Source organism: Suricata suricatta, chromosome 16 (assembly GCF_006229205.1).
Source record: "Suricata suricatta isolate VVHF042 chromosome 16, meerkat_22Aug2017_6uvM2_HiC, whole genome shotgun sequence".
In the NCBI taxonomy this organism is placed as follows: domain Eukaryota; kingdom Metazoa; phylum Chordata; class Mammalia; order Carnivora; family Herpestidae; genus Suricata; species Suricata suricatta.
The window spans coordinates 39,713,847-39,730,520 of NC_043715.1; the positions used below are offsets into that span (position 1 = coordinate 39,713,847).

Consider the following 16,674-nt stretch of genomic DNA (forward strand, 5'->3'; position numbering starts at 1 on the left):
TCTCCATTCTGGGAATCCATTTCCAGAGAAGCAGGAGAGCTAGGGCAGGGTGCTCCGGAGTGTTTTCTGTGGCTCCTTGCCACTCTCTCGAGTGTCAGAGCTGTGCTGGACTGAGCAGGGTAATGGGTGCAGCAGACCTGGTTCGTGGCGGGCCCTCTGTGGGTGCCTAGCCCTCCCCGTGTCCTCCCAGCCAGCCCTGGAGAAGCAGGCTCGGAGGGTGCCGGCCCCAGCCGCATGCCTGTGGTGTCAGCACGGGCCTGGCCAGGCAGATGCCCTTTGCCTTCTGGCTGAGGGATTAATCTCCTGGGCATGAGGGCAGGGCTAGGAATGTGGACGAGGGGCAGAGGAAGCCCATGGTCTCTTGTAGGCCTTGAGGGCCCTGGGAGATGCTGCTACATGCTTTCTCCGGGCAGTGGTGGAGCATCAACTGACAGTGGCTAAATCCATCCCATCCTGCCTCCGGCGCTCAGTTTCCCCTATAAATCAGGGTGAGGCCATGGGCTCTGAAGTCCTGGCAGTCACTCCACTGAGATTTATGGGGGTGGGGGAGAGGAAGGCAGTTCCAGCAGAAATGCCTGGACTCTCCACCTTGGTGGTTGAGCCTAGAGCTGGCATTGCGGGTCCCGGGAGGGGCGCACCAGGTGTCTCCCAACCCCAGTGTCTCTTTGGGTCAGGGCTGGCTCTGGACCCCACAAGGGAGAAAGGGAGTGCCTAATTCACGGGGCAGAGGCAGAGGCCCCCTGCCGAGCCTGCTGGGGCACCTTCCTCAGCCAGCACCGCACAAGTCCCACTGAGTCATGCCCGCCAGGGACTCACCTAAGACAAGCACACCCCCCCAACCCTGTTTTATGCAGACCTTTGCAGGAAGGTGAGCAGGGCAGCACTGACCAGGAGCCCAGCCCACATCTCCAGGGCTCTCTCAGCACAGGACTCAGAGTCAGATATCTCTCTTTTTTTTTTTTTTCAGGACAAAACAAAAAACAAAAAAAGAACAACTTATTTTGCAAAAACACCTCCTCAATAAACAACATGTAAACAGAAACAGCTGCTTCAGGCTTCGCAAATGTCTCATTGCGTCTTCAAGGGCTTGTCCGTGGCGGGCAGTGGGGAGGGCTGGCACGGGCCATTTTCCTCCTCCTCGGGGGCGCCCTGGGGGTAGACCACGAAACACAGCTCCTGGCCCCAGCGTGTCATGGACTCTGAGGATAGACAGACACAGACCTTGGCATCTGACCCTGTGGGGCAGGAGTCCTCAGGGAACTGCTCCCTTTGGGTGGACCCTGGGGCCACATCTTGGGGAGATGCTGGGTGGTGGTCGGATCCCATGTTGTCACCACAACTGCTAGGTGGTCCTGCTCCAGGGTGAGTCCCTAAGAGGGTCACATTTCCTGGCCCCTCCACGCTGGGGAGGCTGCCTGGCTCACCTGTGAGTCTGTGCACACACTTTGGTTTGCTTCTCCAGAACACCCCCAGGAAGAAAACAGGCACCCCCGTGAGGATGATGATGACGCCGACTCCACACACCATGGGCTCCGAGATGAAGCTGAAGACCAGCAGGAACGCCCAGAAAACCAAGTACGCGATGGGGACCAGGAGGTTCACCTGGGGGAGAGCGAGCTGGCTCAGGACCTCCCCTGGGCAGGCGAGGGGGGCGATGCCAAGGCGCTCTTGCCCTTTTCTGGCAGCTGAGCCCTTCCTGGTCCCCTGCTCTGGCAGCAGCCAAATGTCTAGAATCCAGACAGCTTGCCAAATGGTTGAGGGCTCGTCAAAGTTTCAGTGGCTCTGAATTCCATGCAGCAACTGTGTTGCTGGCTGCTTGCATTTAGCTGAAGGTTTCTCTCTCTCTCTCTCTCTCTCTCGCTCTCTCTCTCTCTCTCTCTCTCACTCTCTCATTTTTGGGGTTTTTTTTTTTTTTTGGCGTTTCACATTTTTTTAGGCACCAAGCACTTCTCCAGCTCCAGGATTTATATGCAAGCAGAATATTTGCATTTAGTTGGATGAAGGCTCTTGTGTCTTTGTGTGTGCTCCTGGAATTCTGCGTCTTAGCCTCATTTTCCTGTCTGCAAACTGGGAGTACTCAGAGCACCCACCTTGGGGGCCGTTATGAAGGCTGAATACATCAGTGAGCGCAGAGCCCTGAGCAGGGCGCGGGTGCGGCCGAAGCTGGGTCCCCACCGCGGCCGTCACCGCCCGCCCCCTCGTGCCCAGATGAGTGCAGGGGTGGCTCTGACCACGCGGGCCAGCCCGTCCTCCCCCAGACCTCACCTTGATGGGCCTGTGGAGCGCCGGCCGCCTCCAGCGCAGCACGAGCAGGCCCAGGATGGTGACCCCATAGCAGAGGTAGTTGATGAAGGACACGTAGTTGATGAGCGTGTACGTGTCTCCCACAAGCATGATGACCGCTGTGGCCCCGCACTGGGAGAGGACCGGGCTGAGGGTGGCCTGCCACCTGTGCCTGCCGGCTCAGGCCAGGAGGTCAGTGAGCCCCAGCCCTCCCCTCTCCCTCCGTGGGCTGCCCCCCAGGGCCAGTGCGATTCCTTGCCACCAACCACAGTGCCAGGTGGCCCCGGCTCCCCTCCCGGCTAGCCCTGGCCCCACAACTTACACAGACGAGGAGGGCGGGGATGGGGGTGCAGCGTCTGACATGGATCATGGCCAGCAGGCTGGGCAGGTGTCCCTCTCGGGCCCCGGAGAAGCACAGTCTGGGGCAGAGATTGGCGGCAGCCATGAGCCCAGCCTTAGATCCCAGACCTCAGCTCCACACTGATGTCCCTCTTGATCTGTCACCTCTGACCCCTGCTCTGGGCTCTAGCAGCCCCACTTGGCCGGTTCTCCCCTGTCTAGCCCACCTCCCTTTTGCTTTCTGTAGCTCGGAGTTGGGATCAGACATCTGCTACTGGGGAGTTCACAGCTTTAGGTGGGACCTGGCAGGATTTGAGTTCCTCTGTCCCTCAGTGCTGATCACATGCACCAGGGGTACCTGCCTTGCCTCACCGTGACCCCCCCATCCCCAGTCCAGTCACCTGGAGGAGGTGAACAGGTAGCCATTGATCCCTCCAAAAGTGGAAAGTGCCACGGACACGGGCATGACCCAAGAAAAGTAGCCCAGCAGCTTCTCCCCGAAGGTCTGAGTGGGCACAGAAAAGAGGTGGCACGTGAGGCAGGGTGGGGTGTGGGGCAGGAGCCAAGCACCAGTGGGACCTCACTCACCACGGCCACTGCGTTGGAGGCCAGCAGCTCCTGGGGGGACATGGCGGTGAAGTAGGCGACATTGGTGAAGGTGTACACAAAGGTCACCAGTGGGATGGAGATGACGATGGCACGAGGTAGGTTTCTGGAGGGGGGTGAAGTGTGTCAGCATCAGCCCCCGCGGTGGGGGCTGGAAGACAGGACCCGGGGTCCCCGGCGGGGAAGCAGCTTTGAGTCTCCATCTCCCGGGTCTGCTGGGGGCCTTGGGACAGGTAAGGGGCAGCACTGCTGTTTCCCTGTCATCCCCCAAGCCCCTGCTGGGCCACGGGCTGGTGGGAAGAAGGGCAGATGGGGGAGGGGCCACATCACGCTCTGAGGGGCGGGCCTAATGTCAGCACATAAAGAGAAAAGTGAATATAGCCTTAAAGATCCCCAAATCCCCCGGAGCCCAGTCTTTAGACCTGGGGTCTCCCTGGGACTCCCTACCAGCCCCGGCCCCGGCGCAGACTCCTCTGTCGGAACCCCTGGCCATCATCATCATCAGATGCGCCATGGGCTTCATCGGCAGGGACCGTGTTGTGCGCACAGGTATAAATTTTGGCCAAATGCAAGGAGCCTCCCCGCAGCCAGGCAGAGCAGGGCCAGGCTGTCTTTCCAGAGCCATCCCTGTGGGGCAGCAGCCCAAGCAGGCCGGTGACCAGACTGAGCCACAGGTGGCAGCAGGTCTGAGCGGAGAGGCGGCCTCTCCCACTGCCTCCCCCCTCCCCCCTCCAGGGCCCCAGCTGGGAGTCCCACTCACTTTCGAGGGTCAACCAGCTCTTCAGTGACATAGTTGAGGAAGTTCCAGCCGCTGAAGGCAAAGGAGCCCTGGAGGAAGGCCAGGGCCAGGTGGCCCACGGAGGGCGTCATCCAGAAGTCAAAGGCAGTGCTGGGCGTCAGCTCCTCGAAGTGTCCTGGGGGGCCCAGAGGTCAAGGGTCAGTGCTGTCTCCCCAGCCGGGCGAGTGGCCCCACCCGGGCCCTACCTTGGAAGATCTGGACGAAGCCCACGCCGATGATGAGAGACAGGGCCAGCAGCTTCCCTCCGGTGAAGATGTCCTGGATGCGCGTGGCCCAGCGCACACTGGAGCTGTTCACCCACGTCAGGAGCACTGCGGAGCACAGCCTAGGCTGCAGGAGGGAGGGAGCTGGGGGGACCGCCCCCACCCCCGTCCACGCACACAGGGGCAGGGGGCAGGGTGCGGCCGCAGTGTGGGCGCTCACTCAGGCAGGCCATGGAGAGCGCGCGGGACGCAGCAGCTGGGGGGACGCAGTTGGGGAAGACGGGCTGCAGCACGTAGTTAGAGAAGGTCATGGAGATGACAGCCAGGCTGGTTGGGTACATGATGAGGACAGCACTCCAGAGCAGCAGGAAGCTGGAATGAGTGAGGGCCCGGCTGGCACGGGCATCCCACAACCCAACCCACCCCACCCCCCTTGGCCCAGCCGGCACAGGTGTGGGAGCAGGGATGCACCCTGGGCCCAGGCACCCGAGGCTGGCATGGGCACTCAGTGCTGGCTCCAGTCCAGGGAGGCTGGGCTGGCCCCGACGGGTCTCCACTCTGTTGTTAACGGAGTGCTTCAGCAGAGACAGCATTCAGCACAGTTACACAGCTACGGGCTGCCCTTGGGCACGTGTCCAGAGGGACTTGGGAATCAACCACCTTTTTAATGGCCATCTAGCCTCTCCTCACAGGCTGTTTCCTGAGCCAGAGCTGTTCCAGAACCTTCAGTTATGGCTCCAGCTGGAGCTCATAGCAGAGCTTATGGCTGCAGGCTCTGAGCTGTGACCCCTGAGGGACCGGACCTTGTGAGGAGCCACGGCTGGGGGAACGGAGCGATGTATGTCCTTTCTGTCCAGATCTCAGCACCGCAGGGGGCTCACATGGGAGCAGGGGCTCTGCTCAGGCTGTGAGACCCAAGCTGTTCTCGGGGGTCCTGCCTGCACCCCTGGGAGGGCCTGTCTCTGGGGATGCTCCGGGACCTTGAGGGCGGGGACTGCCTCATTCAGGGACACCACTGACCTCTGGACCACCATGCTTTGCAGATTCGTCTTGGTCCTCCCCTTTACTCTGTGGCCTACCCCCTGCTCGCCTCTGCAGCCCTAGAAGCCAGGTGCCCCTGCGGGAAGGTCTTGAGTCCTCCTCTCCCTCCCACCTTCTTCTCAAATATTGTCTCTAGCTGCACAGCTCAGTTCTTCTGCTTTCTCAGGTCCCAGTCACTCCCGAGAACCTTCTCCCCAGAGCAGAGCATTCATGGGCACACCCAGGGGGGTGTGTATGCCCTGCCAGGGCCCCATCCACCGCTACCCCGTTAAAGGTCCTGGACCACATCCCTCGGGACCAAATTTTGCATACTGTAGCCTAGACGTTTCCTCTGGGATCCAGACACCCATCCCCCCAAACCGGACTACATCGCCTCCCCAGGTATGCAGCAGACCCCACCAGCACGGCATTCTGCCCCCAACCCTCCCCCTCCCTGGAACTGCCGTCAATGGAGCCCACCCAGTGGGAAAGCGGGTGTCACGTCTGCTGTACCCGCCTCACCCTCATGCCACACTGGCTCCCGTGTCCTCAGGATTTAGGCTCCTACAAGGTTCTGGGCTCTTCCTATACCTTTATTCAGGCTCTTGGCAACACTCAGCTGGACAACTGCAGAGCTCTGACCCCAGCGCCTCCCAGCCCTCACGCCTACCCTGGACCTGACCTGCCTCTAGCCATACCAGATAGGTCACACACACCCTCCAAGCCTTCGTGCAAACGTGGTTTTTCCTAGAAACCTTCCCGAGGTGGTGGCACCCATTTCCTTAGCTGCTAGGCTGCCCACGTACACCCTCAAAGCAAGGGTCATCTAGGCCTTCGCCAAGTGCAGAGGGGCTCTCTCTCTCTCTGCACTGCGAACACCTCGAGGACAGGGATGGATCTTTTTCTCCCTGGACCTCAGCACACAGTAGGTGCTCAGCTAATGCTTACTAGTGCATAAAGGAAGGCTGCGGAGCTATTTAAAGGGGCGCTCTTGCAGGGCATTTATAGGACTATCATGTCCCCCCTCCATACATACATGGAGGGGGGCATTTACTAAAATCCAGGCTGTCCTTGCCTTGGTGCTAACTTCACCCAGGTGCAGAGTAGGCTTAAAGAAATATTTAAAAGGAAGCACGGGGAGGTCAAGGGCCCAGCCAGAGGGTCCTGCCCACCTTGGCCTGGGAAGGCTCCCCAACACCCCCACCTCCTTCCCTGCACCTACCCCACGATCTCCCTGAGATGTGAGACAAAGGGGAAGCCAAAGTCCAGGGCCCCAGTGGCCATCCATTCCGATTGTCATGCCCTCTCCCACCGACCCCGCCGGGTCCCCACACTCACCCAGCCAGGCCTCCGAAGATCTCAGTGACATAGGCGTAGTCCCCGCCAGACTTGGGGATGGCGACTCCCAGCTCCGCATAACAAAGGGAACCCAGGGCAGTGACGCCTCCACCCAGGACCCAGACGAAGAGGGCCAGACCCACAGAGCCCGAGTGCTCCAGGACGCCCTTGGGGGAGATGAAGATGCCGGAGCCTATGATGTTCCCTGGGGTTGGGAGAGATCGGGCAGCCGTCAAGTCTGGGCACCCTTAGCAGCCCAGCCTTCTCCGGCTTCCAGATGCTAAGTGAGGAAAGGAGCCTGGGTGGCTCCCTGGCGGAGGAGGTGGAGGAGGAGGGGGGGAGGGGGAGGGGGAGGGGGAGGGGGAGAGGTGAGCCTAGAGGCAGGCAAATGGGTGCCATTTGCCTCAGACCCTGCAAACCCCACTCTGGGCTCATTATCTCCCCTTCCCCAGACCCTGGCCTTGTCCACATAATTCAGGAAATGAGTCCTGTTCTGAGTTTCTCTGTTTCCTACCCCCCCATGTACTCCCCCGAGGCGGGGAGGTTCAGCCCTGAGTGGTGGCGGAGTGGCACCCTCCTGTGCATCCCCACAGGGCCCACGCCGGCCCCTTGGCCCTGGCTGGAGCCTCCAGACTTGTCAACCTCCCGCCACCTGCTCTCCTTACAACCTGCCAGCCAGAACTGGCCTCCTAAAGCAAGACCTTGACCATGACACTCTTCTGCTACCTTCCTATTGGACGAAGTCCAAACTGGTGGAGTAGCTCAGGGAGTGGCACCACCTCCACGAAGCCCTCCTTGACCGTGCCAGTTTGGGATCCTCCTCCCGTGTCACAGTCCTGTCCTTCCCCAGACCTTGTCCCCTACTTTCTTTCTCTTCTCTCTCCCCTTTACCTAAAAGGGAACCTGCTTCCTGGGCTCCTTTCTGATCTAACACCCAGACTGCAGACAAAGACTCTGAAGAGATCTTGTTTCCTGGCACTGTTAAAATATGTCAGGTCCCAGGCAAGGACCGGTGGGGGGAGGGGAAGGAACGGGTACGCTTTCAGGGCTGGGGGTTGGTCGGCAGCCATCACGAAGGAGTTGGGTGGGCTGTGGAAGGCTGCCAGACACTCGGCCAGCGTGGGGTCTGGATCCAGACCCCCCTCCCCTTGAGACAGCCTCCTGCTTGCAAAGAGGAGTCACTGCTCTAATGTCAGGACCACAGTGGGAAACCCCAACTGGGGCTCAGGTCACGTCTCAAGATCTGTCTGTGCAAGAGGTTATCGCGAGGATTCTGCTCATTTACAGCTGTACCCAGATGTCCTTAGCGTCCATGGCGTGATTCTGTGTACTGTCCACAGCTGTATCTGCTTGCACTCATTTCCATCTCCCAGTACATAGTAAGTGCTCAATACGCATCTGTTGAGTGAACTAATGGATGAGTGAATGGCTTGAGGTCCAAAGTGGCACTAATATCCTGACATGAAAGACCAATTATTCTCATCTGTGAAGTGGGGCAGCTTTCTCTCCTTGGCTCTCCTGGAGGAGGAGGGGAGTGGCCCGCCTCGGAGGCTCCGAAGCCAGGGAAGCCCGCCCTGCCCTCGGGGCTGACTCTGAGTGGTGCGGAGGGTGGTGTGTGTCACCCGGTGCCCTATTGACTCATGGGGTCTGGAAATGCTCATTCAAACGGCTCAGAAAGCCAAGCTGTGGTCTGCAGAGCAGGTTCTCAGGATGAGCAAGACTCTGAATACCCACTGAGCTGTGAGCTTCCAGGAAGCTGGGGCAAAAAGGGCAATGTTCTGAGTGACCTGGGTCTCCCCATCTGTGCAAATAAATTAGGCCACATCACTGGTGATTTGCAAAAAGGCCTGCCCAAAGGGAAATTATCCCAGAACGTGCAGGCCACAAGAATAAAAAAGCAACACCGCTAGGAGCGGGGGTTGATCCCCTCATCAAGATCACCCTCACCTGCCAGGTCTCGTAGGAGAATGCACACTCGTCAGGGGAGAGCCTGCCTGTTCCACCTGACAGGCCCACAGGCGGGTCTGGCCAAGGACACAGCTGTGGCCGCCCATCTGCATGCATTCCTTGTCCACGGTGCTACCCCCACCCCGCCCCTGGCCGACACAGATTTCCAGTCTGGACGGCCACGGTGCCCCACTTGGTTTTCTGGTCACATCCTAGGAGCCCTAAATACATCCAGATAAGGACGAAAGAATTCCTGTTCCCCGCTCCCAGAAGTAAGCTGTGCCCTCAGCCAGCTTCCAGAGGGGTGAGGAGCTGCCTCCCTTATCTGCCTGGGGCTGGTGGGGCTGGGGCCTGGCGCAGCTTTCTAAAGGGTCTTTGACTTCCCTCCATCCAGCAGCAGGGACTCTGTTCTCAGGACCCGGTGGAGTGGGATTTGCCAAAAGCCAGTGAGGTTGGAAGCCAGCAGGGGCCGGGTGGCCTTGGAAGGAGCTGGGTGCATTCAGGCTGGGGGCATCCAGGGACCCAAGTAACCCAGCCCATGGGGACCCCAACACTCTGTACAGTTCAGCATGGGAAGGCGTCGTGGGCATAGCCCTTGGGGAAGCCACACCTGGCATCTCGTCCTCCAAGGCTGGGGTCTGAAAGGGACGCATCACTAGCTTGTGCTCAGAAGTGGGAGGCTCCATGCTGGCCCTGGGGGATGGGCCGGGGGGTCATTTTGTTTGGACACATGGCCTCAGCCTACAGTGCGGGACTTCTCCCCATGTGGCTCAGAAGAACACGTGTGCCAGCGGGTACCTCTGAGGTCTTGTGGGCCTCTCCCTGTAGGCCTGGACAACCTCTAGCATCACCCGGGCTTGTGCTGAAAGGCGGCAGAAAACCCCACTGAAGTCCACTGGCTGCTCTGGGTGCCACATGGGCTGAGTGGGGCTCTGCAAGGGTCCACAGGGGCCGGGGGCGTGAGTGGGTGGCAGAGGGCAGGGAGGAGGACGCTGGGGGCAGGGTGGGGCTCCCAGCACCTGAATGATTACAGGAGGTGTGGAGAAGGGACCACAGAGCCGTGAGGGGGATGGGAGGGGTACCTGCCCAGCCCTCCCGGTAGCGGTGGGTTCAGGCCTCCCTTCTCAGCCCTCGTGTTCAGGTCCAGCAGGATCAGCTTTGCTGGACTCAGGCTGCAGTAGTGGACAAGCCCAGCCCGTGGGGGAGCCTGCTCTGGGGGAAGAGGCCGAGGGACGGGAAGCAGGGAGCACGGGCTGGGCTGGGGGGGCTGCCGAGCGCCCGTCCAGGTGTCTGCGACAGTGAGCTGGAGAGATGCATGCTCCAAGGTCTCGCATCCCCACCCACCCAGTGGGTCCTGGGAGGGCCAGAGCTCCAGCACAGGGGGGTGAGGATGCCAGTCCCCCACCAAGAGGGCCCCCTTCAGTCTCCTCCAGCCCCGTCCTGCCTCCGCCCACACTGGGTGGTTTTTATCACATTAAGATGTTTGGCCTGATGGGGCTTACTCGACTCCACGGAGGACCGAAGAAAGGGCCATTGTTCTTCTGGCGACTGCGGTGTGCGCTGGCCTATTTTTGCGAGGCCGGGGCCGACCGTGGAGGTCGCGAGGGTGGACGGTGGAGGTCATGATGGTGGAAGGAGCTGACCGCCCTCGGTGTGTGTGGGGGGAATGTGCAGAGTCTGATTTGGGGAGGGGGACAGGGAGGTCCCGTCAGGCCCGGCTGCCGCACCACCCCTCATCCCTAGAAACACTTTCAGGAGTCAGCTGTGTGACCTCAGGCCAGGGCTGCCCTTCTGGGCCTCAGTTTCCCCTTTTGCCAGATCAGGCCACTGAGCTAGGGGCAGCAGAGGGCTGGTTCAACCCTGGCTTGGGCAGGCACCTCCCGCACGTTTGTAAAGGCCTAAGGAAACACAGTGTGCTCGGGGCCCCGGCCTCTCCCTGTCGCCTCAGCTTGCTGGTTTCCCGGAAGCTGCGGGAAGTTCTCCCTGCCTTCCCCTTTGGCCCCGAGAACCTGGATCCTGCCCTACAGCCATGTACCTAGAGGATGGCCAGGACGTGATTATTTGCTACCCTGCACGGGTCCTGAGTTCCTAGAGGGCAGGGTCTGTGTCCTGGCCCGTGAGATGAGAAGCCCGCAAAAGGACAGAGAACCCGCAGGGCCTAGGTCATCCTACATATGCCTTGCCTGTCTGTGCCTCTTTTAGCAGGCTGGCTGACAATGGGGGTTCTTCCTGTCACACTGGCCTGCTGGCCTGACAGAGAGCAGCTCTGGGGCTCCGGAGCCTTACCAGGGGCTGGCCATAGGCCAGACCTCCTTCCCTTGCTCTGGGCAATGAGTCCCAGCCCCTCTCCATTAGGATATGACCCATGAGGCCTCTGGAAAAGAGTTCCAAATTCCCATCAGGAGGTTCCTGAGTCCACAGGCAGAGGCGCTCATTGAGAATCCCCAGATCTGAGTTCGAATCCCATATCCCTCGTGGTGGGGGGCTGTGGACAAGATACATCACCTCTCCAAGCCTTCTTGGCTACAAAGTGGGGAGGAAACGCAGTTATGTGGGCATGCCCACCACCCCCCCCCCCCCCCCCCCCGCGCTTGACACATCAGAGGCCCTAGGAAGTGCTTATGGATCTCACTACTGTCAACTCCCTTGAAGATGACAGGCCAACCCATCTGGCTTTTGGAGACCTGATCCCCATGGGGCCTCAACATGCTGGAGTCACTGGCCAGAGCTCTGCTTTGGGGACCCTGATGTCCTTCTGGGTGAAGCCCGTGCCTCCAAACACATGAGTGTCCTTAATGAGCATGTCAGGCATCCCACAGAAGTGCCCATTGAGGTTCTTGGCAGAGCTCCAAGGAGGTGAGTGGGGATGCCTCCAAGACATGTCTGGAATTGCCAATTGGCTGGTGTGTACCTCCGGCCTAACCCACTTTCCTTCTAAGAGAGGGATGAGCAGAAGTGTGGCGCTCTCTCTGCTGGCTCAGCTCAGCCCAACCCCGCCCAGGAAGGCTCGCCTGTGCCCTATCTCCAGGCTGAATCAAGGTCACCAACGAGCTCCACAATGCCGATCATCCACCCACAGACCGCATCTCACCCACCTCGGCAGTGGGATCTGGCAGGTTAATCCCTTCCTCCACCCTCAGCCTCCTGGCCACCCCCCCCCCCCGACCTTGCTGGCTGCTCCTTCTGGACTCCTCTGCTGGTCCTTCTCCTTCCTGACTTCCAGATTTCAAATGCCTGTGGCTCCGTCCTGGGGCCATGGTCCCCTTGCTCCCACACTCTCTCCCGTGGAGACCTCATGCAGCCCCTCAGCTTCTGTTGGAAACGCCCAAATTTATATGCCTCGCATGGATCTCTTCCTGAAACTAAACCTGCATATCCAACTAATTACTCTACAGATAGGCATCTCACATTTCACAGGGTCAAAATGAGATGCTGGGCTTCCATCCCCTCTCCCTCCAGACCTACTTCTCTCATGGTCTTTCCAGATCAGTAAATTGCAAACCTGGTTCCCAAATGCTCAGGCCCAAACCTGATGTCACCCTTGACTCTTCTCTTTCTCCCACACCTCACATCTAGTTCATCCCAAAGCCTTTGGTTCCATCTTCCAAACACATCCAGAACTGAAGCTCCACTCAGCACCTCATTGCCACCACTCTGCTCTGAGCCATCTCTTACCCAAGTGACTCCGGTACCCTCCTGACCAGGTTTCCTGCTTCTACCCCTGTTCCCACCGCTTCTTCTCCACAGTGAGCCCTGTCTCAGCCTATCCCATCTCATCCCATCCATCCCATATCCTGCCCCATCCACCCCATCCCATTCTGTCCTATCCCACCCCTCTTCTGCTCAAAGCCTTCTCCCATCTCACAAAGAGAAAAAGGCCAAGTTCTCACTGCAGCCAGGGAGGCCCCCACAAATTGGGACCCTCCCACTGCTGATTCACCTCCTACCTACACTCCTCCCCACCCCCATCTTAATTTTGTCACCTTAGAACTTGTCATTATCCCACTGGCCGAACGTTCAGCTTATCACTTGCTCCTTGACTCCCATGCTGGAATGTCATCCCTAAGGGGACAGGGCTTTCGTCTGTCCTGTTCCCTGTTGTATCTCCAGCACCTAGAACAGCGCCTGGCTCTGTTCTGTACCTAATTGTTGAGTAGATGAATGAGTGTGTCCAGTGCTGGCAGCCATGTAGCTAGAGCTGCCTCAGCCCCCAGTGCTGTCCCGCGCATTCCAAGGGCATCTAATCCGGCTGGTGGCAGCCACAGCCTGTTTCCTCATCTGTAATCAGAGCTGTGAGACCCAGACAAACTCTTGGGCGGTTTTGTGTCTCCTCGGGATCCCTATGGGGGTGCTGGGCTTTTGCAGAGGGCCATCCTCTGAGCACCCCAGGCACCACCGGCCCTGAGGACAGTAGAGAAGGGCCCGGCCATGCTGGATGAGTGGAAGATGGGGTTCATGAAACAGGCCTCTGAGTCCCTGAACACACTTGAGCCTGACACACAAACACCAGCATGGGCTGAATGCCTGAGTCCGAGGGAGAGAGTGGAGGACACGAAAACCTGGTCAGCACACCCAGGACGCTTCCCACTCCGTGGACCTGGCCTGCCCCCTCCTTGGGTGTGGATTGGGAGAGGCAGCCGGCCAAGGTTCTTGAGTTAGGACAAAAGATTCTGTACATACAGCCCCGGGTGGGAGTGGGGAGTCCGGGGAGATTCCTTCGTCCATTTGTTTATCCATCCATCATAAGGTGGGGGGGCTTGGTAAATCCTCGGTAAATCCCAACCTTCTCCCATCAAGGGCTCTGAATCTGGCTCCAGGTTTGCCCAGCACCAGAACAGTATGAAGAAGGGCACTGAATTAGAAGAGTGAGTCCAATTCTAGTTTCAAATCCCAAGTCTACTGCTTGCAGCAGTGTCATTTCACTTCCAATCTCAGTTTCTACATCTGTAGAATGGGTATAAACACTCTCATCTTGCAAGGCGGGCATAAGAATCAAATGCGATAAAGGGGGAACGTGATTTCATAATGTATTAAGGGGTGTTTTTCAGAAGAGGTATTAGACGCGGCGGTGTCTTACATAGCTCCTGCCCCATTGGCTCACTCTCCCTGGGCTGGCCTGTTCCCTGGCAGGTGTGCTTGCTGCACCTGGAGGTGCGCCCTACACACTCATCAGGTGGGGTCTGACTCTAGCCCAGAGTCATTCCATACCATTCTATTCCTTAAAGCCCCCACTCCTCAGCCTAGGAAAGGGCAGAGGGTACAAGGAAACAGAATTATAGGGTCTTCTGGAAGGGGCTATTTGAAGTTTTTGAGATAACAAGTGCACAAGAAAGACTGTGGAGTAGCACATAAAGGCCTCATGACTTTAAAGCTAAAATACGACACTTTGGAGACATTTTTTACTTTGGCCAGTTCCCCAGGGCAGGAAGGTGGGATCAGATGTGTAAGGTGGGCTCCACAGACCACCGAACGGGGATGGGGTGGGGTCTCCAGGGCATCAAGTGGGAAGGGCAGTGCAGACCCTGACTCAGCCCACAAAGGCCTCTCCCTCAACTGTCCCCTCCCAGTTCACATCCATTGTCTCCTTGTCCGACCCCTGCCTTCTGGAACCCTTCACAGCTCCCCAAGCAGGGTCGTTGGATCACTGCCGAGTGTCCCGGGCTGGGGTCAGATTTTCTGGGTTCTCTTCCTGAGAACCTCCTCTGCCACCCTTGGCCAAGTCACCTCTTACCCCAGCTCCATCTTCAAGGTTTGGAGACCAAGGGAGCAGTGGACCTGGAACAGCAGGAATGGGCTGAAAAGTTGGGGGGTACCCCAAGGGCAGAGCTGGGATGCACGGGGCTATTCTTACAGGGGTGTCCTGCAGAGGGCGCGTGACGGTGGAGCTAGCCTCCTCCACTCCCACTGCCACCGCCAGGGTCCTCTTCCGAGGACAGAGGAGCCAGTGACCGCCACTGCTCTGAAGCAGGTGAGGTGTGGGAGGGGGCAGAGTAAGAATTCAGCTCCAGTATACCTGCTTAGCTGAGGTGGTCCCGGAAGGGCCCCAGAGCACCTTCCTGGCACTGTAGCTGGCTCCAGACAGGGCCAGCCTCTTGACTCCATCATGTGTGGGCAAGACTGGCCAGACCCTGGCCAAATCCCTGCAACCAATGCTTTCTCCCAGCCGCAGACAGTCAGGCAGGGGCGGCTCCTGGAAGATTCCATTCCAGGGGCAAGTGGGTGAGATGGGGGAGCTACCTGAACAGGGGTTGTGTTCGAGGCAGCTTTCCGTGTGAGCGTGGGGACGGCCATGAGTGAGACTCCAGCCCCAGCTCCCAGTGCGGGGGCAGTGGAGCAGGAGGAGGTGAAGATTCCAGGCTGTCCTCCTGAGCCCCCACCTTTCTTCATCTTCAGGGGTCTGCAGATGGGTGGTGGGCCAGGGGGTACACAGGGAGACCCTCCCTGGCTGGGGAGGGGGAGGTCTGACAGGTGGCAGAATGAGAGCAGTCACGACCCCTGTCATTCATCCCCTCAGTCTGTGTCCCCTGGGACATGGGGGATGGACTGGATCACCCCTAGGAGGGTCTCTGAGGCACTAGGTGTGGCCACGGGCACAGGTCTGGGCTCCCTAGCTCCGGAGGAGTCAGTGTTCATGACTTGGCCCTTGCCCTCTGAGCCCTGTGCAGATCCAGAAGTCCGCATATGGGGGCAAGACACACGGACCCAACCTCAGGTAGGAAAGACGAGCCCGGAGAACGTGAGTGCCTGTTGGGATCCCCGCCCCCCTGCCCCAGGAAGCAGGTGGCTCTTCTGCAGGCTTGGTGTGCCCACCCCCCCACACCCCCCTGCTGGCTTTCCCAGCAACTGACCCGCCCCAGGGTCCTGCCACCAAACTGCAATAATGATTTACTCTGAACCCATTTCCCCTTCAGGCTGGCTCTACCTGTCCAGTCTAGCCACAGGGTCTCCTGCTTTTGAATAAATCACCCACACTGTATGGTACTTCTACACACAGTAGGGGCTCAGCTTGAGCCTCAGCCCAGAACTTGGGGCCTTAACCTGGGTCAACCTATCCAGTCCCCATACTTACAAGGCTCCTGCTCTCAAGGCAGGATTACAGTCACCTCCATTTCATACATGAGAAAACGGAGGGCAACTTGCTGAAACCCAAAGCAAATTAAAGGCAGGAGGGGATTCCGCGGGTCCATGGCCCCTGCATCCCCCCCCCCCCCCACCAGGTGCAAACGTAAGTCTTAACCTGTGTGAGAGGAGATGCCACAGGTGCTCCGGGCATCCCCTCCCCCCAGGCGTCCCACAGTCACAGATCATAAGAGCGCTCCTAGTTTCGGGCAGCAGTGCGCCCCAGGCCTTTGCCCTGCCACCCTAGGCACCCGCCGGCCCGGGCCCCGCTCACCGATGATGATGGTGCAGGCGCTCACCAGCCCGATCTCCTTCTTGAGCGCCACCCGCTCCGAGGCGCCTGGGCCCGGGCCCGGGCCGGGGGAGGGCGAGGGTGCTGGGCCGGGGTTCCCGCGCCCGCTCGGCTGCTGCGTGTAGCCGGCCATGTCGCTGTCCCGCCGCGTCCCCGTTCCTTTTGCTGCCCAGTGTGTCCGACCGGCCGCCAGTCCGTCGGTCCGTCCGTCTGTCCGTACGCTCGCCGCCTTCGCAGCCGGGACAGCGCCCACAGGCGGGCGCATGCGCTGGCGCGGGGCCCGGGCCCTAGGCCCCCGGCTGCGGGGGGCCAGGGAGGGGCGGAAGGAGGACCGGTCGGCAGCCCCCTCCCCCACCTTCCTTAAAGGGAACTGCCCCCACCCCCCTGCCTGGGAAGCAAGGAGAGGACTTGGAGCAGACCTGAGAAGAACTTTCCAGCTGAACGAAGGAAGAGGCCCTCCCACTGCCGAGTTACATCCAGTCGTGGGGTGAGAGTGGGGGAGCAGAGCTCAAAGGCAAGACTGTCCTTGCCCTCAACGATACCGAGGAAGCTGGCAGAAATAACAGCTGTGTGTTTCCTGGGACCCTCTGGGTGTCAGCGCCCCCATATTCCTTGAATCCTGGCACAGACCCCGAGGGCCTGCCTCCATGGAGAAGGGTGGAGGTTGGGTCCATTCTACAGGTGGAAGTTGAGGCCCAGAGATGCGTCAGAAGCATCACAGAGCAAGC

At 59.5% G+C, this 16,674-nt stretch overlaps 1 protein-coding gene across 1 annotated transcript; it reads right to left on the bottom strand.

Moving 5' to 3' along the window:
* Positions 1-986: 986 nt before the first annotated feature.
* SLC7A10 (solute carrier family 7 member 10) lies at positions 987-16,190 on the bottom strand. Its single transcript, XM_029925706.1, has 11 exons — positions 15,929-16,190; positions 6,589-6,793; positions 4,451-4,602; positions 4,213-4,338; positions 3,989-4,142; positions 3,211-3,334; positions 3,024-3,127; positions 2,606-2,702; positions 2,266-2,415; positions 1,425-1,602; positions 987-1,199 (listed from the first exon to the last, which is right to left on the bottom strand). Exons 1-11 carry the CDS (start codon positions 16,077-16,079, stop codon positions 1,069-1,071), a joined length of 1,572 nt encoding a protein of 523 aa, XP_029781566.1. The 5' UTR covers positions 16,080-16,190; the 3' UTR covers positions 987-1,068.
* Positions 16,191-16,674: the final 484 nt, after the last annotated feature.

Coding starts and splice junctions, on each gene's coding strand:
- SLC7A10 (XM_029925706.1), bottom strand. CDS start 16,079: ATGGCCGGCTACACGCAGCAGCCGAGCGGGCGCGGGAACCCCGGCCCA. Junction 4,339..4,450: donor GCTCTCCATGGCCTGCCTGA/GTGAGCGCCCAC, acceptor TGTGCTCCGCAG/TGCTCCTGACGTGGGTGAAC. Junction 2,703..3,023: donor TACCTGTTCACCTCCTCCAG/GTGACTGGACTG, acceptor TCTCTGCCCCAG/ACTGTGCTTCTCCGGGGCCC.